Source organism: Bufo gargarizans, chromosome 6 (genome assembly GCF_014858855.1).
Source record: "Bufo gargarizans isolate SCDJY-AF-19 chromosome 6, ASM1485885v1, whole genome shotgun sequence".
NCBI lineage: Eukaryota > Metazoa > Chordata > Amphibia > Anura > Bufonidae > Bufo > Bufo gargarizans.
The window spans coordinates 152600142-152623561 of NC_058085.1; the positions used below are offsets into that span (position 1 = coordinate 152600142).

Sequence of the window (23420 nt, forward strand, 5' to 3'; positions counted from 1 at the left end):
AGAGTTTGAGTTCTCTACATTCTGGGATTCCTGGGTCAGGAACTGTTTGGGAACACACAATTGCAGCACATTTAAAGAGAATGACGAGATATATTGTTTAAATAAATATTTTGCGTTAAGCATATTTTTATAAGAATCGCCTGTGATTTTTCTTCTACTAAACAATCCTAAAATCCTACAGTTTCACTCTGGCAACTAAGCCTAAAAGTAGGCTGGCTATTCCTCTTCTGTAGAAATTATTTTTCAACAGTCATCTCAATATCATTTCTGGATTGCAATGAAATGTAACACCTAAGTATATAGATAAAACAGAATAACACTATTCACAATAGGTGATGATCACAGCTCATATTCTCCCCATCCCTGCACAATGACAAATTCTTTCATAGAAGTCAGGGGTCGAGTGGAGGGGGAACGCGTGGGAACGGCGTTTCTGCACTTTTTTCATGGCAGGAACGCCGTTCCCTTTCAAGCCTCAAGCCAGGAGAACGCGGCTGAAATCAGGGGGTGAAGCGCACTGTGCAGGGCAGGCTAAGCCGGCTTCACAGCTGTCTGTGCGGTGCTGCTGCTGTCTGTGACTCCTCTCATGGCGCCCCGCCCCCTACTGACATCATCTCCTTCACTTCTTCTGTCGGCCTAATACGCTGCGAGTATGTTCAGTCACTTCGCAGCTGACACATAGGAGATCATTTAGAATGTCTTTAAGAAAAGTTTGTCCCTGGGATTCGAACTCACAACCTCTACACATCAGAGGCAAGGCATTTACCCTCACAGCCATGAATGCTGTCTAGGTAGTTGCTTAAAAAAAAAAAAAAATATATAAGACTTCTACTTATACCTAGTGTACTGATACCTAGTGTACAACCATACACATGACAGCTGCCCACTGTGTATGGATGTAGCAGAGCTGGGTGTGTTGGGGCAGCTGTCATGTGTATGGTTGTACACTAGGTATCAGTACACTAGGTATAAGTAGAAGTCTTCTTTTTTTTTTTTAAGCAACTACCTAGACAGCTTTTATGGCTGTGGTGGTAAATGCCTTGCCTCTGATGTGTAGAGGTCGTGAGATCGAATCCCAGGACAAACTTTTCTAAAAGTGTTTTTTTTTTTTTTAAGACTCCTACTGATACCTAGTGTACTGATACCTAGTGTACAACCATACACATGACAGCTGCCCCAACACACCCAGCTCTGCTACATCCATACACAGTGGGCAAAGTTACCTACAGTAGAAGTCTTATATATATTTTTTTTAAGTTATTAGCTAGACAGCTTTCATAGCTGTGAGGGCATATGCCTTGCCTCTGATGTGTAGGGGTCATGAGTTCGAATCCCATGACAAACTTTTCTAAAAGTGTTTTTTTTTTTTTAATACCGGACTGTTACTTTACTGCCACGGGGGAGGCGGGCTATTGGCGCCATGATACTGGCACATTTCCCAGGACTTGACCCCTGATAGAAGTCAATAATTCTTCTTCTGACTACAGGCTCCTATTGCCCATGTGCCTACTGTAAAGCATATCTCTGAATTCAGCCAACTGCTGGTCAGGTAATATGGTAGCCAGCAAAACAATGTACAGATTGTAAAAAAGAAAATATGCCATCAGAAAATAAAAACAGATTAGAAAAAAGAATGTCTCAGTATCTGGTTTTAATTAGTGAATACAAATGTAGTTATTTTCTTTAAAATAGTATTCCACAGGATAAAGGATAACTATTACAACTGTGGGGGTTCTACAACTGGGAGCCCATAGATCACAGGATCTTTGTACCCTCTGTACCCTGTTGAGCTCCCGCTGTCTGTGCATGCACGCTCCATTTTTATGGAAGTTCCGGAGATACTCTAGTATAGCGCTCGGCTATTTCTAAAACTCCCATAGAAATCAATGGATTAGTTCATCTAATAGTTATCCCTATCCTTGATAGGGCATAACCTAACATATTCCTTTAAGTGTTTAAACTGTTAGACTTATTTATTCATTCATACTTAGTCTTTTATTACAATTTCTCAAAGCATATTCTTGGGAATGAGTCTATCATGCCATTGTCTTACTGCCTTCAAGGTTGTGCCCCAGGATGAGGAGGTAAAGAGCAGCCTAACATATAAATATATTATTCATGAAGACCTTTTACCAATGATTGGTAACAACAATGTTCTACTGGAGGAGATGGATTCTTATGAATGGGCACTAAAAAGTTGGTCCCAATGTTCCAAAGCATGTGGTGGAGGTAAGCAAGCTTTCAGAGGTTGGAGCCCCTTCTAACCTTCCTTTATAACCTGTTGATTGAGTGGGACAACCCTGTCATACCACTAAAGTGGAGGTGTGTGCTTGAAGTAGCTTTAATTGTTGGCTACGGAAGGTCATACATGATTATAAGATATTTAAGGGAGATACCAGTTGTCTCCATGGGTATTTGACCAATATCCATCTTATGTGTATAGCCACAAACAGAGAGGGGTTTATCTACAACCTACATATACTAAAATGTCAATGTTAATGACCCCAGTAAGACGACAGATATGAGCAATTACACAATTTTCAACATTTCCTGTTCAACCATCATTGCTAATGGTTACATGGACTGGTACATACTGTATCTGGGAATACAGGCCAAATAACCAGTAACAAAATCACAACATCATAATATTCCCAACTCAAAGAGACAACCCTCCAAAACTGCTCAAATATTTTGTCCCAGCCACATATGCACCAAGGTATGAGATGCATTATTGTGATATTTCAGGCTACAACATTACAAAGCCCTTCCCTAAGCTTAACCTGTGCACTATTCGGCTTCATAATGTGCAAGAGCACAACATCAAGTAACACTGTAAATCTTATAAATTTGTATTGTCACACCTCACAGGTATCCAGTATACAAAGTATGGATGTCGGAGAAAAAGTGACAGCAGGATGGTTCAACGTACCCTATGTGACAACAACAAGAAACCAAAGCCTATTCGTAAACGGTGTAACTTGCACGAATGCTCACAGCCAGGGTATGAACAAGTTAGTAACTTGATCCTAAAAGTATTGTCCTAATTTATATAATTTACCAATTAACAACCTAACCATTGCTTGACAGTGCAGATTTTAGGACATGGTTAGTAAACCACATGTGAATACGGTTGTCAAAAAGATAATTAATCCTGATAATAGCTATTCCAATGACCACAGCTATAGGTCAACAGATAAAACATTGTGACCACCTATCAAAAAAATAATAAATAGAGGATGAGTAACATTTAGCAGAATAAAATGTTACATTCCAAGGTCACCAACAGTCTTGAATATCATCAGTTTTAGCATCTATCCCGGTGATTTCCAAACGTATTTACAGGGGAACGTCTGAAAAATGTTTACTTTCTTGGGGAAACCTTAAAAGGTTTGTCTAACTTCGAAAAATAGCATTTATCATGTAGAGAAAGTTAATACAAGACACTTACTTATGTATTGTGATTGTCCATATTGCTTCCTTTGCTGGCTTGATTTACCCTTTCCATCACATTATACATTGCTCTTATCCAGGGGTTACAACCACCCTGCAATCCAGCAGTGATGGCTGTGTCTGCACACTATACAAAAAGACACCAGCATCTCTGTATAGTGTGCAAGCATGGCCACTGCTGCTGGATTGCAGGGTGGTCGCAACCCCTGGATATAAGCAAAGTACATTGTGATGGAAAAATTAATCCAGCCAGCAAAGGAGGAAATATACAATCGCAATACATTAGTAATGCCTTGTATTTACTTTCTCTACATGATAAATGCCATTTGCTGAAGTGAGACAACCACTTTAATGCTATCCTAACGCTTTCTATAAGCTTGGTGTAGGGGCAGCAAAGCATCTTGTAAGGCTAGTTTCACACTAGCGGCAAGGAACTCCGGCAGGCTGTTCCGGCGGGTGAACAGCCTGTCGGATCCATGCTGCCACTAGTGCATGTGTGCCCCCCGACTACCACTCCAGCCCCATTTACTATAATTGGGGCGGGCCGGAGTTCCGGCGGCAGCACGGCAAACATGCCGAGAGGCGGCCGGAATCAAAGTACGACCTGCATGAAGAGCTCCTTTGACCGCATTTTTACTTCTCAGCAAAATCTTCAAAATGCAAGCACCACCCCTCAAATCAACTCCAGGCCTTTTATGTGCTTAATTTAGAATGAAATAATGAAGGAATTGGCCACACCTGCCCATTAAACAGACTTTGAGTCAATTGTCCAATTAATTTTGATCCCTTTAAAAACAGGATGCCACATTTAAAGGAGCTGAAACTCCTAAACCCTTCATCCAATTTTAATGTGAATACTCTCAAATGAAAGCTAAAAGTCTGGACTTTATGTCCATGTCCATTATATTACTATAACTTGAATATGTTTTAGTAAACAGGTATTCCATGTCCATTATATTACTATAACTTGAATATGTTTTAGTAAACAGGTAGTCCATGTCCATTATATTACTATAACTTGAATATGTTTTAGTAAACAGGTAAAAAAATTATAATATATATATGATGATGTATAGTCTTGTGCACACGCAGTCTTACCCTTCGGGCCTCAATACGCTTAGCTGACTAATTCAACAGGGAGGAAAAAAAAAGGCATGACACTTTGCCATGGGCCACAAAGGCCTAGAGAATAAGGCACCTATTCCAGAGACCAATTTCCTAGCACTTATCAAATAGAGAGTCAAGAAAAAGGGGAGGAAGGTAGGGGGATCTCAAGGTTCAAAGGGTTCAGACGAGATATAGAGAATGTGAAGAAAACTATTTATTAAACGTGGGGAAAATGTATCTTTAAAATAAAAGAACATTACCAACTGTGAATTTATAGACTAAGATTTAAGAAAACCCCCAAAATTATATAAACCAAATAAGTGTTATATAGGAAGATCAAATGCCTGTTTGAAAAGTAAGGTTTTCAGGGCCAGAGGTAGGTGGTTCCAAAATCTGGCCCCTTGAGCCGAAAAGTATCTACCTCCACGTCTGATCTCGTTAACTTGCGGAATGCTAAAATTTGCAGAGTTACTAGACCTCAATGTCCTCAAAGGGGCGTACCTGGTGAATTTACGTCGCAGGTACAAGGGCCCCACACCATGGAATACCCTATGCATGAAGCATCCAATCTTGAACATCACCCGTTGTTGAATGGGGAGCAGGGGCGTAGCTAGAAATGACTGGGCCCCATAGCAAAAAAATGCATGGGCCCCCTCCCGGATCTCCCACTCCCACATACCTCTCAGACCTCCCACCCCTTCCAGAGCTCCCACCCAAACACCCCTCCAGTACCTCCCACCCCAGCATTCCCACACTCCTCCAAGACCTCCCACCACCACACCCATCCTAAATCTCCCACCGCCAGTCCCCAGATATAATGGTCCAGACATCAAGTGTCCTACTCCCCCCCACAATTTAATGGTTTAGACCTTGGAGATCTGCGGCTCCCCCCTCAATAAATTGGTCTAGACCTCCAGGGTCCTGCTTCCCCCTAAATATAATGGTCCAGACCTCCAGGGTCCTGCTCCCCCTCCTCCCAAGATATAATGGTCCAGTGTCATGTTCCCCCCTATATAATGGTCCAGACCATAACTTCAGGTCCTGCTCCCCCCTTCTCCTTAAATGTACTGGTCCAGACCTCCAGGGTCCTGCTCCCCCCTCCTCCCTAGATATAATGGTCCAGGACTCCAGAGTAAATTTTACCAGTCCCAGAGTCAGCCAGCCCTCACCTCACAGCCACTTGAACGTCTGCGTGCCCACACTCCAGCAGTGCTGCCAGGCCCAGCAGCACGCAGCTTTGCTGTACGCTCCGCCTCTTCCACTTCCGGCCAGTAGGACTGCCGCCCAGACTGGGAGCAGGGCCACTCCCTCTCCTCACTGCAGGTACGCCTCTCTGCCTCCAGACGCCCCCTATTGCACTGCCCACAGCCTACAGGCCCTGCAGATAGCGCTTTCTCTGTCTGTCCTGGAGGGGCCTGCGACCCCTGTAGCTATACCACATGAATAAAAAAAATGATAATAATCCTCAGCAGGCAGCCCGGGCCCCCAGTGGCGTAGGGCCCCATAGCCATTGCTATGGCTGCTATGGTGATCCCTACGCCCATGATGGGGAGCCAGTGCAAGGCATTAAGAGAGGGAGTGATATGCTCTCGGCGGGCAACACCCATTAGGAGCCTTTCTGCGGCATTCTGCACAAGTTGAAGTCTATGCAAGTTCTTCTTAGGGAGTCCCATGTACAAGGCATTACAATAGTCCAACCGACTGCTGATCGCTGCTCCGACCAAGGCTTTTCTGAGCGGGATTCGATGTATTTTTAAATCCTCCCCAGAAGTTTAAGCTGGTTGTGGCAGGTACTAACCATCTGATTTATCTGAGGGGCCAGGGTTAATCTGGAGTCCAAGACCACTCCCAAGTCCCTGACCTGGGTGGCTTTCTCAGGACAGGTCCAAAAGACAATGGCCATTGGGGTGCTGAGGGTGTAATTTTCTGGTCACTGAATGTAATACATTCAGTTTTGGTGCCATTAAGCTTTAGATAATTGGCACTCATCCAGTGATCGATCTCCAAGAGACATCTGGCCAGATTGACTTAATCAACTGTTCCTTTGGCAAGCCTAAAGTACAGTTGTGTATCATCCGCATAAACATGAAACTGAAAATTGTGGCTCCTGATGATGTCGGCCAATGGTCTCAGATAGATGTTGCCAAGACTGGGGATAGTGCCGAGCCTTGTGGTACTCCACAGGACAGTGAGAGATCGGTTGAGTGAAAAACCCCCAGCTTCACTCGTTGTACCCTGTCCTGGAGAAATGAGACCATCCATGCCAAGGTCTTTCCATCTAATCCGGCTACCACTTTCAACCAGTTCAATAACACTTGATGGTCAATAGTGTTAAAAGCGGATGATAGGTCCAGAAGGACTAGGACCATGGAGTCGTTCTGGTCTAATGACATCAGTAGATCCTCCTGGACATTTACCAGAGCGGTCTCGGTGCCCCTTCCGGGGCGGAATCCTGACTGGAAGTCGTCAAGAATGTGGTTGGCCTCCAGATATCCCTGCAGTTGTGCAACAACCTCCCTCTCGCCTATCTTTGCAACAAACAGCAGTCCCAAAATCGGTCTAAGGTTACTCAGATCGGTCCCAAATAGCGCTGGTTTCTTAGGCAGAGGTGTTACCACTGCCTGCTTCAGAATAGCCGGCACCTGACCGCTGGAAAAATAACTATTTATAATGTCTCGAATGTATGGTGCCATTGCAACCGCAGAGGACCGCAGCCGCCGGGCATGGGTCTAGAGGCGAGGAGGAAGATCTAAGAGCTCCAATGATTTCAATTGTTCTCTCCTCAGAGATGGGCTGAAATTATATATAGATATAAAAAGAAGAAAATAATGGCGGCACTGGATACAGACAAGGTGGGTGCTAGGTCCAGGGATGTAGCTGCTTACCCCAGATGAACAATGACGAAAAAAGGACAGCACTCCAGATAAAAAGTAGTGGTCTTTAATCACCCATGTGGATGGCAACGTTTCAGCTCAAACAAGAGCCTTTTTCAAGCCTTTTTCGTCATTATATATAGATATAGATATAACTGTATTTGATAGTACAAGATCAGTTTGCCTTCCCAAAGTGGAAGGTCTGGTTGTTGCTGTGTCCTGGAGATCCCCTGATTAGGGCTCAAGAAATCCAGGTCTTTGGGAACTATGATTGGGAGACATTGCTCTATGCTCTGGCTAAAAGAGGATACCCCCTTCTATAACACCTATATGCCCTATTGCCATGTGGCAGGTGCCCAACTCAGAAAGTCACTTTAAGACTCATACAATGTTATGGATTAAGTTTTAGGGGTTAAAGGGATAGTCATAGCTGTATATTTATGGCATATGCCATAAATGTCCAACAGGCATAAATCCCAAATGGTTCAAGAATGGGATCCCATCTCCTGCAGCGGGGAATGAAGTGGTTGCCGCACATGAATAGGTCACTGTATTCACTTCTGTGGAGTTTGTGAAAATATCCAAGTGTACTTACTCAACTAGTGTTTTGAGAATTCCATAGAAGTAAATGGAGAGAGCTGTATGCATTCCAGGCAGGTGAGATAAAGCCTTGCTCTTAAGACAGATGCAAGTTTCACCTCTGTGACCTGCACCTATCAGAGATTTATGGCATATTCTGTGGAAATAAGTGTCCAGATGGTAATGCAAAATCATGTAAATTCATTATTATTTTTACATAAAGTATAGATTCTAGTATATTATACTTTCAATTAAACTTTTTAACTTGACTGGGTTAAATTTAATTCTTAGAGAAGCAAAACATTTTTTTTATTCATTTATTCTGTGAGTTGTGGGGAAGGCGCGCTTACATAAAGTTTTTGATGGTCAGCTTTATTTAGGTTACCTCATTGCGTCTGGTTATCATCGAGGCTTTCTAAAGGCTTCAACAGAAAAGATAGACTCACTGACATCTTGCTTCCATCTTGCTAAGCTTCTCAAATTAATCACAGGATGACTAGTTCTAAATGCAGAATGATGCACTGCACATTTATTTATGTCCTGTAGCCAGGTTAGTCACTGTATAATGGGGTCATAGAACACTATTCCAAAATTATAATTGAATACAAAAACAAATGTTTGATTTTTCTCGTAGATGGGTAGCAGACGAGTGGGGACTTTGCAGCAAAATGTGTGGCAAGCTGGGTGTCCAAACAAGGCTAGTCCAATGTATCCAGCACCTGCAAAATGGCACCAATCGCACTGTCCATACAAAATACTGTACCGCTGAGCGTCCAGAACCAAGGAGGCCATGCAACCGTATACCATGTCCTGCACAGTGGAGAACAGGAGCCTGGTCACAGGTTAGTGCTTGTACAGTGGTCATTCAGAGAGGATTTACTTAGTAAATAGAGAACTGTGAAGTAGCAATTACATTTTCTCTTGTAGGAGGGTGCATTGTGTAGAAATAGAATATGAATTCATGAATTTACACTATTCTTTCCAGGGCAATGGCACCTGGTCAGGGGGCTTTCACAACAACTGACTATACATCCCACAGCCATGGCAGATGCTAGATCTGACTGCTAATACGTGCCACTGAACACTTAGGGGGAGATTTATCTGATTTATCGTCTACCTATGCCACAGATTTTTTAAACACCACTGCGACTAAATTTATTCTACACCGCCCTCTCCATTTCCAAGGGGATTGGGGTGTCACGAGGGTGTCAAGAACCACGCCTGACTCCATTATACCCGGGGTCAGGAAGTCGCAGCGGTTGGCTGCGCGCTCTATGTAGAAAGATAGGGCTGTTTCTTTATGGTAGCTTTCTAGGTTTGCTTTGCAACCCTTTTGGCTCACTCAGGGATCCGTAGCTCCTTCTCAGCTGTTCCTTGTCCAGCACTCCCAACCTCCTTATATTCCCCACTCCCACTTCTCTGGTTGCCAGATATAGAGCTTCCTGCCTGGACTTCTATACTGACCCACTGGAGCTGTGTTGCTGCGTTCCCTGGTTGTTGTTCCAGAACGTTACCCTCCGGATCCCTGTTGGGCCTTTGTGGTCTGCTGTTGTCGCCCACCTGGGATTATATGTTTGTCTGTATTGTCTGTCCTCTCCTTGGTGTTTTCCTCTTAGTGTCAGTGGTGCGGACTAGTGATCCCACCGCCCCGTTTACTACCTAGGGCTCATCTTAGGGAAAGCCAGGGTTTAGGCACGTGATCGGCGTACGGGTGAGGAACCCGTCTAGGGACGTCAGGGCAGTCAGGTGCCAGCCGCAAGGTGAGTCAGGGGTCACCACCTTTCCCTCTCCCTTGGGCGGGGCCTTCCCTTTTCCCTCCCTTTGCGTGACACCGGTCATTACATGGGGGGAGAGTAGGGAGGGGGGAGGAGTGAAGGGGGTCAGTGGGTCCAACACAATTTTTTTTTTTTAGGGCCATTTTTCTGGTGAAGATAAATCCGAGCTGCCATAGATTTCAGTTTAGGAGGATATGCCTAAATTATGACGAGGCCTTGCCATAAATTAAGTGCATCCTTCAGCAGCGCAGGGGAAATAGAGGCTAGAATATCAAAGGTTGATCTTGTTAAATATCCCCCTTAGATTGTAATCTGATGTAACATAATTGAATAAATTTTCTCTCTGTAACAATTATTTACTAATCCTAATAGTGCAAACTGTCAGATTTATTTGGTGCTTTTTTAGATACTTTTGTCTAACTTCATATCACCAATTGGTTGGCTAACTTTGCTACAACATTTTAGTATCATTTTGGTGCACACTAGCGCTTCTTAAGCCATGGCCTTCACGATAGCCCACACCCTATTACCAAGGGAGGCACAAAAAGTGTCTAAGGCTACTTTCACACTTGCGCTTGATCGGATCCGTTCTGAACGGATCCGATCATATTAATGCAGACGGAGGCTCCGTTCAGTACGGATCCGTCTGCATTAATAACTTAGAAAAATTTTGCAAGTGCGCAAGTAGCCTGAGCGGATCCGTTCAGACTTTCAATGTAAAGTCAATGGGGGACGGATCCGCTTGAAGATTGAGCCATATGGTGACATCTTCAAGCGGATCCGTTCCCATTGACTTACATTGTAAGTCTGAACGGATCCGCACGCCTCCGCACGGCCATGCGGACAGCTGAACGCTGCAAGCAGCGTTCAGCTGTCCGCCTGTCCGTGCGGAGGCGAGCGGAGCGGAGGCTGAACGCCGCCAGACTGATGCAGTCTGAGCGGATCCGCTCCATTCAGACTGCATCAGGGCTGGACGGAGGCGTTCGGGTCCGCTCGTGAGCTCCTTCAAACGGAGCTCACGAACGGACCTATGAATGCTAGTGTGAAAGTAGCCTAAGACACATACATACATTCCAAAAGGATGAATGCCAGTTTTATTCTGGCACATATAGCTTAATATGTATAGAGCCTCTCTTTGACTTTCAATCCCATTGTTAAAAATCATCAGGGACTGGTGACTCGAGTACGTAGCAGACAAATGTACATTATATTGCAATGTTAAAGAGGTTAGGATACTCTGTCAATGTCCAATTGGTGAGGGTCTGATGACGGTGACCTCCAAGCAATGTGCCCCTTGCCCAACTCCTCTAAGCTTTGATCAAGAGGCCACATGATTGGCCATTGGCTACATGCCTCAGTAATAAAATCCCTTTAAAGTTTTATCTTAATTTCTATGCAATCGCAATGGATAAGACAGCAACAGATGTGTAATTTCCTCTCTTGACGTCAAAGCTGCTTTACTGCATGTAAGTATACAAAAGTAAATATTTAGTTTAAAAAAACAACTCTGGCAAAAACTAAGTATACATGAATCTGTGCTACTCACCATGTGCTTTTCATTTATATCTATTTATTGTAGTTATTTATTAGGCTCAGGGGAGGTTGTGGTGCATCTGCTGTATGTTTGTAAGAGACCAGTGACTTGGAAGACACTTCACATCCTGCATTCTCTGACGGAAATCTCTACACTTCCACAAGCTGTGTTCTTTCTTGACTGATGTTATCTTGTTGGCTTTCACAGTGCTCATCAAGTTGCGGCGAGGGCATCCAGCAGCGCCAAGTTGTGTGCAAAGCAAGTGATAACGTTATCAGTCAATGTGATGGCGAAAAGCCTGAAACAATCCAAGTCTGCAAGATGGCCCCCTGCCCAGGTATGATTAGAAGATGCAGCTCATATGGCTTTCACTTTGGTTGAACCAACTTGAGTGTTACATTGTTTTAGGAATGCAAGCAGAGGTTATGGAAACCACAGTGAAATAGTACAGACTTGATTGCTAAACAATTTAACCTACATTTGGCACATGTATCTAAGAAACGGTGCTGTAATAGCTGGAAGAGCCACAGACATGAGGAGTGGAGCAGATTGATGTTTGGTTTTATGTGAAAAGGTTTATTCATATGACTCTCCGCTCATTCTGGACTTATGAGGCAGTACTATCAGTGACTGACAGTTAACTGCATTACTATTCATGTGGGGGCTGTCAATCACTGCATAAGATCACCCACAATGCTCACTGCAGAGCAGAACTGCAGCAATAGGGGGATTGGTAAGGTGGGTATAGGTTCTGTTACTTTTACAGCATGTACACCCCCTGGTAAAGCTTTTTTCTTGCCCTGCAATACCATATTTAAATATCAGCAAAAAATAATCTGATTGTACACATTTTAAAGTCCAAATTGCTCCAAATAATGGAAACAGTTGAGGTCTAATATACAGGTAGGAGCACACTTATTTCCTTGGCCAAAAAGAGGGACATTTATGGAGCAAACAGGGACAGAGGGACTGTCCCTCCAAAAGAGGGACACTTAGGGGGTATGTACATGACTCCTAATCATAGACAGAGCAGAGATTTCAAGTCATAAATTACAAGTTTTGCTGAATCTTTTCCCACAAAGCTATACATCAATCTGCTCAGCTCTAGTGTTGAGCGCGAATATTCGAATTGCGAATTTTTTTCTCGAATATCGCAATTTCGAGATTTCGCGAATATTTAGAATATCGTTCTATATATTCGCGAATTCGAATATTCTTTTTTTTTTTTATTATTATATTTTTTTCTTTCCCACTTCTCTAAAGTTGTTCTTACCTGTCCTTTGGATTCCTGGCTTCCTGGCTGCTCCAGTCAGTGGCGTTTTCAACTTACTGTTATATTCCATATTAGCTAAATTACAATCTAATCTATATGTGTATTTTACGAAATTTCGCAAATTGCGATGCGAGTAATATAACACGAAATAATCGCATGAAGATTTCAACTTAGCACTGCTATATTCCATATTCTAGCCTAATATGGAATATAGCTGTGCTAAGTTAGCACTGCTATATTCCACACTAGGCTAGAATATGGAATATAGCAGTGCTAAGTTGAAATCTTCATGCGATTATTTCGTATTATATTACTCGCATCGCAATTTCGACTTTTGCAAATGTTCTTAATATTGCTCTAACTTCGTCTCTTAGAATATTACGAATATTCTAAAAGACGAAGTTAGAGCAATATTACGAAATTTCGTAAAATACACATATAGATTGTAATTTAGCTAATATAGTGCTATAATCCCTTTTTTTTCCTCTAATTTTTTTTTGCCTCTTCTCAACTTAAGTTTTGTAAAATATGTACACTGTTAAAAAATATTACTATAGCAGTATATTAGCTTAAATACAATCTATGTGTATTTTACGAAATTTCGTAATATTGCTCTAACTTCGTCTTTTAGAAATTTCGTAATATTGCTCTAACTTCGTCTTTTAGAATATTCGTAATATTCTAAGAGACGAAGTTAGAGCAATATTAAGAACATTTGCAAAAGTCGAAATTGCGATGCGAGTAATATAATACGAAATAATCGCATGAAGATTTCAACTTAGCACTGCTATATTCCATATTCTAGCCTAGTGTGGAATATAGCAGTGCTAACTTAGCACAGCTATATTCCATATTAGGCTAGAATATGGAATATAGCAGTGCTAAGTTGAAATCTTCATGCGATTATTTCGTATTATATTACTCGCATCGCAATTTCGGCTTTTGAAAATGTTCTTAATATTGCTCTAACTTCGTCTCTTAGAATATTACGAATATTCTAAAAGACGAAGTTAGAGCAATATTACGAAATTTCTAAAAGACGAAGTTAGAGCAATATTACGAAATTTCGTAAAATACACATAGATTGTATTTAAGCTAATATACTGCTATAGTAATATTTTTTAATAGTGTACATATTTTACAAAACTTAAGTTCAGAAGAGGCAAAAAAAAATTTGAGGAAAAAAAAGGGATTATAGCACTATATTAGCTAAATTCCAATCTATATGTGTATTTTACGAAATTTCGTAATATTGCTCTAACTTCGTCTTTTAGAATATTCGTAATATTCTAAGAGACGAAGTTAGAGCAAATCACGAAATTTCGTAAAATACACATATTAGCCTAGCCATAGTCAATGAGCATAGGAATGTTGCCTTATACTATCAAGATAAATAATCGCAATACGCGAAAAAAAAAATTCGGATATTATTCGCGATAATTGGAATAATTACGAATATTCGATTTCGACGAATATAACACGAATATTCATTCGAATATTCGCGAAATATCGCGAAATCGAATATGGCACCTCCCGCTCATCACTACTCAGCTCTCCCCACTTTATAATAAGTTGCCTGTAGATTGTATTGCATTTTCATAGTGACAGATTTCCTTTAGGCAAATAATACCAGTCACAAAATCTGCCAGCCTTGTACACAATCTAAACCAAAATTCTATATTTCCATTTGCTGTACAGCAATTTTAGGCGGAATAGCTGGCTGTATGTTCATCTATACAATTACTGGCAGGAAGACAAATAGTTCCAGAAACATACCATACATAAATATGTAAGATTATAGTAATATTAGCAGGTTTTTAAATAATCTTTTCTTTTATTAGCTACTGACTTTAGATTTATTGTCTCTACCTTTTAATTATTTGAATAGCCCTTCGATGTCTACAACATTTTTGCCATCCGAAATACCAGAACCATTTAAAAGTTTTTGCACAACTGACATTTATCAAGCGCAGTGAGGAGGGGTCTGCATGAAGTGATAGGTGATAAAAGTCAGTTGTGGCTTGTGGGGACCCTCACAGAACATGCTCTCCCCTGCTAAACTGGCAGTATCAGCAACATGTGAGCAGGGGAACTGCACATGAAGATATTTCATAATGCTTGTAATGTTTAGCATTCAGAAAGTCTTAGGACCCTTTCACTTTTTTCCTATGTTGCGGCCTTCTGCTAAAATAAAAAAAAGAATGAGTTTTCCCCATCATTCTGCACTCAATACATCCTAATCAGAATTAGACATTTTTGCTAATTTACAAAAAAAGGAAAAACTAAAATTTGGCATGGACATTTCAGACCCTTTGCTATGACACTTGAAATTTAGCTCTTTCGGTCCTCCCATTTCACTTGATCATCCTTCAGATGTTTCTACACCTTTATTGAAATCTACCAGTGGTAAATTCAGTTGATTGGACATGATTTCGAAAAACACTATCCTGTCTATATAAGTTCTCACAGAGACAGGATTGTGTAGACAAACAGATCTGGAGAAGAGTAAAAAAAAAATCTGCTACACTGAAAGTTCACAAGAGCACAGTGGCCTTCATAATTCTTAAATGGAAGAACAAACAGGACTGTTAGTAGAGCTGACCGCCCCACCAAGCTTAATAATTGTGGAGAAGGGCCTTAGTAAGAGAGGTGACCAAGAACCTAATGGTCAGTCTGGCTACACTCCAAAGATCTAATGTGCAGACAGAAGAAACTTCCATAATTGCAGCATTCCATCTGTGGCCAAAAATAAGCCTCTCCTCAGTGAAAAGACACATGAAAGTCCGCTTGGAGTTTGCAAAAAAGTACCTGAAAGACCCAGACTGTGAGTAACAAGATTCCCTGGTCTAATGAAGTCAAGATTGAACTCTTGAACTCTTTGGACTCAGTTCTGAGTGCCATGTCTGGAGGAAATCAGGCATTGCTCATCACTTGCCCAATACCATCCCTACAGAGTCGCATGATGGCAGCATCATGCGACACGGGGTTGTTTTTCAAAGGCTGAGACAGGGAAAGTGGTCAGAGTTGATGGAAAGCTGAATGGAGTAAAATAGAGATATATTTTAATGAAAGCCTGATCCAAAGTGCTCTGGACCTTAAACTGAGCCAAAGGTTTACCTTCTAACAAGACAGAGACCCTTCGCACACAGTCAAGACAACACAGGAGTGGCTTAGGGACAACTCTGTGAATGTCCATGAGTGGCCCAGCCAGAGCTCTGATGAACCCAATTGAACATCTCTGGAGGGACCTGAAAATGCCTGTCTACTGACGGTCCCCCATCCAACTTTAGAGGATCTGCACAGAGTGGCAGAAAATCCTAAAATTCAGGTGTGCAAACCTTGCAGCATTATGACCAAGAACACTGGAGGCTGTATTTGCTGCCAAAAGTGCTTCAACTAAGTAATGAGTAAAGGGTGTGAATACTTACAGTACAGACCAAAAGTTTGGACACACCTTCTTATTCAAAGAGTTTTCTTTATTTTCATGACTATGAAAATTGTAGATTCACACTGAAGGCATCAAAACTATGAATTAACACATTTGGAATTATATACATAACAAAAAAGTGTGAAACAACTGAAAATATGTCATATTCTAGGTTCTTCAAAGTAGCCACCTTTTGCTTTGATTACTGCTTTGCACACTCTTGGCATTCTCTTGATGAGCTTCAAGAGGTAGTCACCTGAAATGGTTTTCACTTCACAGGTGTGCCCTGTCAGGTTTAATAAGTGGGATTTCTTGCCTTATAAATGGGGTTGGGACCATCAGTTGCGTTGTGGAGAAGTCAGGTGGATACACGGCTGATAGTCTTACTGAATAGACTGTTAGAATTTGTATTATGGCAAGAAAAAAGCAGCTTAGTAAAGAAAAACGAGTGGCCATCATTACTTTAAGAAATGAAGGTCAGTCAGTCCGAAAAATCGGGAAAACTTTGAAAGTGTCCCCAAGTGCAGTCACAAAAACCATCAAGCGCTACAAAGAAACTGTCTCACATGCGGACCACCCCAGGAAAGGAAGACCAAGAGTCACCTCTGCTGCGGAGGATAAGTTCATCCGAGTCACCAGCCTCAGAAATCGCAGGTTAACAGCAGCTCAGATTAGAGACCAGGTCAATGCCACACAGAGTTCTAGCAGCAGACACATCTCTAGAACAACTGTTAAGAGGAGACTGTGTGAATCAGGCCTTCATGGTAGAATATCTGCTAGGAAACCACTGCTAAGGACAGGCAACAAGCAGAAGAGACTTGTTTGGGCTAAAGAACACAAGGAATGGACATTAGACCAGTGGAAATCTGTGCTTTGGTCTGATGAGTCCAAATTTGAGATCTTTGGTTCCAACCACCGTGTCTTTGTGCGACGCAGAAAAGGTGAATGGATGGACTCTACATGCCTGGTTCCCACCATGAAGCATAGAGGAGGAGGTGTGATGGTGCAGGGGTGCTTTGCTGGTGACACTGTTGGGTATTTATTCAAAATTTAAGGCATACTGAACCAGCATGGCTACCACAGCATCTTGCAGCGGCATGCTATTCCATCCTGTTTGCGTTTAGTTGGGCCATCATTTAGTTTGACCCCAAACACACTTCCAGTCTGTGTAAGGGCTATTTGACCATGAAGGAGAGTGATGGGGTGCTGCGCCAGATGACCTGGCCTCCACAGTCACCGAACCTGAACCCAATCGAGATGGTTTGGGGTGAGCTGGACCGCAGAGTGAAGGCAAAAGGGCCAACAAGTGCTAAGCATCTCTGGGAACTCCTTCAAGACTGTTGGAAGACCATTTCAGGTGACTACCTCTTGAAGCTCATCAAGAGAATGCCAAGAGTGTGCAAAGCAGTAATCAAAGCAAAAGGTGGCTACTTTGAAGAACGTAGAAAATGGACATATTTTCAGTTGTTTCACACTTTTTTGTTATGTATATAATTCCACATGTGTTAATTCATAGTTTTGATGCCTTCAGTGTGAATCTACAATTTTCTTAGTCATGAAAATAAAGAAAACTCTTTGAATGAGAAGGTGTGTCCAAACTTTTCGTCTGTACTGTATGTCAAAGCAAGATTTTATTTTTACCTTTTCAAAAAATTATCAAAGATGTCAAACATTCTGTCTTCACTTTGTCATTATAGGGTACTGAGTGCAGAATGATGGGGAAAACTTAATTTTGTTTATTTTAGCACAAGGCTGCAACATAACAAAATGTGAAAAAGTGAAAGGGTCCTAATGCATGGTATTTTTATTTTCTTAACAATGTTGCCAAAAAATGAATCTGGTATCTGAAGAACACTTTCAAGAGAAAATTCTGTAACCTCCAGTAGTTTAATTTTTTCATTCTATGGAAGTCTGTTCTAAAATAATATTACATTTATTATTGTTTTCTTTTAGGAAAATCTCCAGGGCTTACTCAACAAGCAGAAACAAGTGATTTAAGTACCCCCAAAACCCCATGGGCCCCCTCACTAAACTCAAAAAATCATGTAAACAAAATATCAAGTAAGTATGGAATAGCACAATGTAGAGAAATACAGTACATAGCACAATTATTTGCTTTTTTAATTGGGGCAGAAAGAATTTTTGGAATCTGATATTGTCAAAAAGGCCCACAACAACCAAAAAGGACTCAGTTTGATGCAAAAGCTGGTGATATGCAGAGAAATCAGGAGATAAATAAGATCAATGTAGAATAAATACAGTACGTTAACCCAGATCAGTGAAATGCACATATATCACTTGCTTTGTTAGGAGACATCAAATTCGCCGGAGACTGCCGTCTGTATTCAGCAGAAATGATAGTAGTAAATTATGGAGTTGTCTTGAAATCAATTATCTACTATATATGAGTGTGGGTTCACTATCAGATATTAAAGCTTTACCATCCTGGTTAGACATTATATATTGTGTGACTTCTAAGAAGCCTCCATATTGGAAAGCAAATCTACTGTTTGGCCCCCTGTCCTCACCCTCTTGCGTACTCTGATCAAGCCTAGGCTCAAGAGTAAATGGTTCTTTTCTCCTGGAAGGGGTAAAATCTGAAATAGCAGGATTCCCCAAACTCCCCATCTATTTGCTATTATATTTCCTCTAGTCTATGTACTTCCCATCCCATTGATAATGAAGGCTACCACATGACAGCATATTTAAAATAAGCCGGATTTCTCCTGTCTGCTATGATCAGTAGATAGATGCATGTTTTATAGCTAGCATATGTGGCATTCGGAGTGCCGCTTAAGATCAGCACTACTGAAATACTGCCATCTAGTGTTCATATTTCTAAATTCATGCACACTTGTTTTACATCAAAGTTCAAATATGTGATGATGTAATGCTCTGTTTCTACTGCTGAACTAGTGGACATGACAGCAGCCATTCATAGTCCAAAACTAAGGACCACAAAATAGTTTTGTATTACATTTATAGTAGGACGTGTAATGCCAAGAGGGGCTAAGTATTAGCAGGGGCGTAACAAGGACCTATGGGGCCCTATAGTAAAGCTTAGAATGGGGCCCCACACGACCATGACCAACTTCAGTAGCATGAATATGAGAAGCTTATGATTATTTTTATTATTATTTGGATAATGCACACAGCAATGTCACAATGGTGGGATAACATACCCTTTGAGGTTACGGCACAGGCATAATGTTGTCACAGTACAGTAATAAGGCTCACAGGGAGATCACAATAGTATGACAATATGCATGGTGATGTACCGAAATAATGCAAAAAGTAATATACTCTTCCATTGTCCATATATTATGCCTGCCACCCTGGTAGTTTTGCCAACGTGTATCACATTTTCCTACAACAGCAACCATTTACTGTGTTAACACAGATCAGTTCATCAATAGTAGGACATCTAAAAAATAAATAAAAAAAAAGGGAGGTAATTTTACATTTACAACGAGCAAACTGATATTATTTTGATAATAATATTGTGTAAATTGTAAAAACTGAAGGCAATACAGTTTTCAGTTAAAGGGGTTGCCCAGTATCAGGATATAACCTGACAAACCGTGATGTACCTGCAATAAAAAAAAAAAGATTGTTACTTAGGCTACTTTCACACTAGCGTCTTTACTGGATCCGGCAGGGTTCAGCAAAAACGCTTCCGTTACTGATAATACAACCATCTGCATCCGTTATGAACAGATCCAGTTGTATTATCTTTAACATTGCCAAGACGGATCCGTCATGAATTCCGTTTTAGATTGTGGCAGAGAAAATCGATCCGTCCCTATTGACTTACATTGTGTTTAAGGACGGATCTGTCTTGCTCTGCATCCCAGGATGGATAGCAAACTACAACATGTTGCGGTTTGCTCTCCAGTATGGGAACGCAACTAAATGGAACGGAATGCATTTTGGAGCATTCCGTTCTGTTTAGTTCAGTTTTGTCCCCATTGACAATGAATGGGGACAAAACTGAAGTGTTTTTTTTCGCTATTGAGCCTCTATGACTGATCTCAATACCGGAAAACTAAAACGCTAGTGTGAAAGTAGACTTACCTGACAGATCCCACACTGCTGTTTAGTGTTGAGCGAAGCTAAGCATTCAAAGCAGAATTCAGTCTGAAGTTTAGGAAAACTTCAATTTGCAACGAATCCGAAATTCCTTGCACTTCGTAATAACAAATCAGTTTTCCCTACAATGGTGACTGCACGTGTTACAAAGTGAAAGTAAGAAGCCAATCCGCAGATAGCCATCCCCTGTGATTGTCACAGTCCTATAAAACCCTCATCCCGCGCGGTCTCTACCATTGTCTTGTGAGCTGAACATAGGGAGAGACGTGGTAAGCGCTCATGCGCTAGGCACAGTGTTGCTGTACATGATTAATAGAACAATATTTGAGAGGGAAAATGCCAGGGACGGTGCAGGGGGACTTATGCGGCATCAGTTTTATTTATTTATTCCTACATTGACTTATTCCTACATCAGCCATAAACTAAGATATGTAATTCAATACCAATAAAATGGATGCCTTTATTATTCAACTGCCAGTGTGCCAACCAATACTATCCAGTCTGCACCCCTTAGGGGGGGCCAGGTTTTAATGATGATCATCCTCATCTTTTGCTGGCTTAACTTCCTAGAAAACTCAGGAAGATGCAGAGAGAGGAGGAGCTGGATGTTCCTGATGACATGTTCTTATCAATATTAGATGACGTGGAAAAGGAGGAAAAGCAGATGGCAGAAGAAGGGCTCCCATTTGTAGGGCAGGAGAGCACCGGGTTGGAGAAGTGGGTATGCCATAGCCGATTAATATTCAGTGTTTACTGTCAAATAACCTTCAGGAGATTGCAGGAAAGCACAGCAATAATATGCACATTGTCCCCCCACCTAACCAGCCAAACCTCATACCAGGAACAGCCCCTGTATAAAGGTGCCACGCAGCCATTAACAATGAAGGCAGACTATTCGTCACTGCAGCATGGCCGCTTCGTGTGGCTGTACCCTAAGGCAGAGTGGCCTGGGTATACCTGATTTATATCGATTCATGGCGGATTAATTCAGAATTTCTTGCTAATTTCGACAAAGTTGCTAAATTGAATTTTTCAAAACTTCACGCATCTCTACTGCTGTTCTAGTTCTCCCTGCAGGGCTCCATTTACTCAGCTGCTTCGGTGAGGTCATATCGAGAACATGTGACATCTTCAGCCAATCACTGGCCTTAGCGGTGCACCAAAGAGGCAAGTGATTGGCTCTTTGGTGCAACACTGGTCACTTGTCGATGTCACTGCTGCAGCCGGGTAAATAGAGCCCTGCTGGGAGAACCTGAGAGGCAGTAACAATCTATTTTTATTGCAGGTAGAGCACATGTATAGTCCGGTTTCCTCCTGAAACCAGACATTAAATGTGATCAGCAAGCATACTGATTTGACAAGCTGACTAAGTAAACTGAAGTAGGCACCAAGTTCTGGAGCAGGGTGGCGCTCCAATTGCACTTCTGCTACAAAAATAAAAATTAATGTCAGCAAGCCATAATCCCCATGAACATTTTGCCAGTGGGTTGCCAACAAGCCGCTTCCCCCTGACCAGGGTATTTGGATACACTACTAGGTAAACAAAGTCAATCTTTGCCCCAGCCAGGGGCATAGCTATAGGGGAAGCAGGGGAAGTGGCTGCTTTGGGGCCCAGACTCACTAGGGGCCCCCTCAGAAGGAAGACTAAAAGATTTTATTGTCAGGGCCCCGTCAACAGTAGTATACAAATGATATACAATGACACAGTAGGAAACGGATGGAACAGCTGGTGGACCTTGTCTGAGAACTCAATCTTGACTTGCCACAGGAGGTTGGGGTTTGCACGTGATTTTGGGGTTAGCGGAAAAGTTGTGTTTCCTTAAAAAATTTGCTGTGGGGCCTAGTCAGTTGTAGTTACGCCACTGGCCCCAGCTAAAGGAAAAACCAAGCTAACTACAAATCTATAATCTACAGGGAGTGCAGAATTATTAGGCAAGTTGTATTTTTGAGGATTAATTTTATTATTGAACAACAACCATGTTCTCAATGAACCCAAAAAACTCATTAATATGAAAGCTGAATATTTTTGGAAGTAGTTTTTAGTTTGTTTTTAGTTTTAGCTATTTTAGGGGGATATCTGTGTGTTCAGGTGACTATTACTGTGCATAATTATTAGGCAACTTAACAAAAAACAAATATATACCCATTTCAATTATTTATTTTTACCAGTGAAACCAATATAACATCTCAACATTCACAAATATACATTTCTGACATTCAAAAACAAAACAAAAACAAATCAGTGACCAATATAGCCACCTTTCTTTGCAAGGACACAAAAAAGCCTGCCATCCATGGATTCTGTCAGTGTTTTGATCTGTTCACCATCAACATTGCGTGCAGCAGCAACCACAGCCTCCCAGACACTGTTTAGAGAGGTGTACTGTTTTCCCTCCTTGTAAATCTCACATTTGATGATGGACCACAGGTTCTCAATGGGGTTCAGATCAGGTGAAAAAGGAGGCCATGTCATTAGATTTTCTTCTTTTATACCCTTTCTTGCCAGCCACGCTGTGGAGTACTTGGACGCGTGTGATGGAGCATTGTCCTGCATGAAAATCATGTTTTTCTTGAAGGATGCAGACTTCTTCCTGTACCACTGCTTGAAGAAGGTGTCTTCCAGAAACTGGCAGTAGGACTGGGGGTTGAGCTTGACTCCATCCTCAACCCGAAAAGGCCCCACAAGCTCATCTTTGATGATACCAGCCCAAACCAGTACTCCACCTCCACCTTGCTGGCGTCTGAGTCGGACTGGAGCTCTCTGCCCTTTACCAATCCAGCCACGGGCCCATCCATCTGGCCCATCAAGACTCACTCTCATTTCATCAGTCCATAAAACCTTAGAAAAATCTGTCTTGAGATATTTCTTGGCCCAGTCTTGACGTTTCAGCTTGTGTGTCTTGTTCAGTGGTGGTCGTCTTTCAGCCTTTCTTACCTTGGCCATGTCTCTGAGTATTGCACACCTTGTGCTTTTGGGCACTCCAGTGATGTTGCAGCTCTGAAATATGGCCAAACTGGTGGCAAGTGGCATGTTGGCAGCTGAACGCTTGACTTTTCTCAGTTCATGGGCAGTTATTTTGCGCCTTGGTTTTTCCACACGCTTCTTGCGACCCTGTTGACTATTTTGAATGAAACGCTTGATTGTTCGATGATCACGCTTCAGAAGCTTTGCAATTTTAAGAGTGCTGCATCCCTCTGCAAGATATCTCACTATTTTTGACTTTTCTGAGCCTGTCAAGTCCTTCTTTTGACCCATTTTGCCAAAGGAAAGGAAGTTGCCTAATAATTATGCACACCTGATATAGGGTGTTGA

The 23420-nt window shown here is 41.8% G+C and overlaps 1 protein-coding gene across 3 annotated transcripts in view; it reads left to right on the plus strand.

Moving 5' to 3' along the window:
• ADAMTS14 (ADAM metallopeptidase with thrombospondin type 1 motif 14) overlaps window positions 1-23420 on the plus strand; it is a 201471-nt gene that overhangs the window by 172493 nt on the left and 5558 nt on the right. For all 3 annotated transcript variants that reach the window (XM_044296805.1, XM_044296806.1, XM_044296807.1), the window contains exons 17-21: window positions 2064-2229; window positions 2869-3001; window positions 8644-8851; window positions 11526-11655; window positions 17972-18079. In XM_044296805.1, coding sequence (XP_044152740.1) covers window positions 2064-2229; window positions 2869-3001; window positions 8644-8851; window positions 11526-11655; window positions 17972-18079 — 745 coding nt within the window. The remainder of the gene's footprint in view (window positions 1-2063; window positions 2230-2868; window positions 3002-8643; window positions 8852-11525; window positions 11656-17971; window positions 18080-23420) is intronic.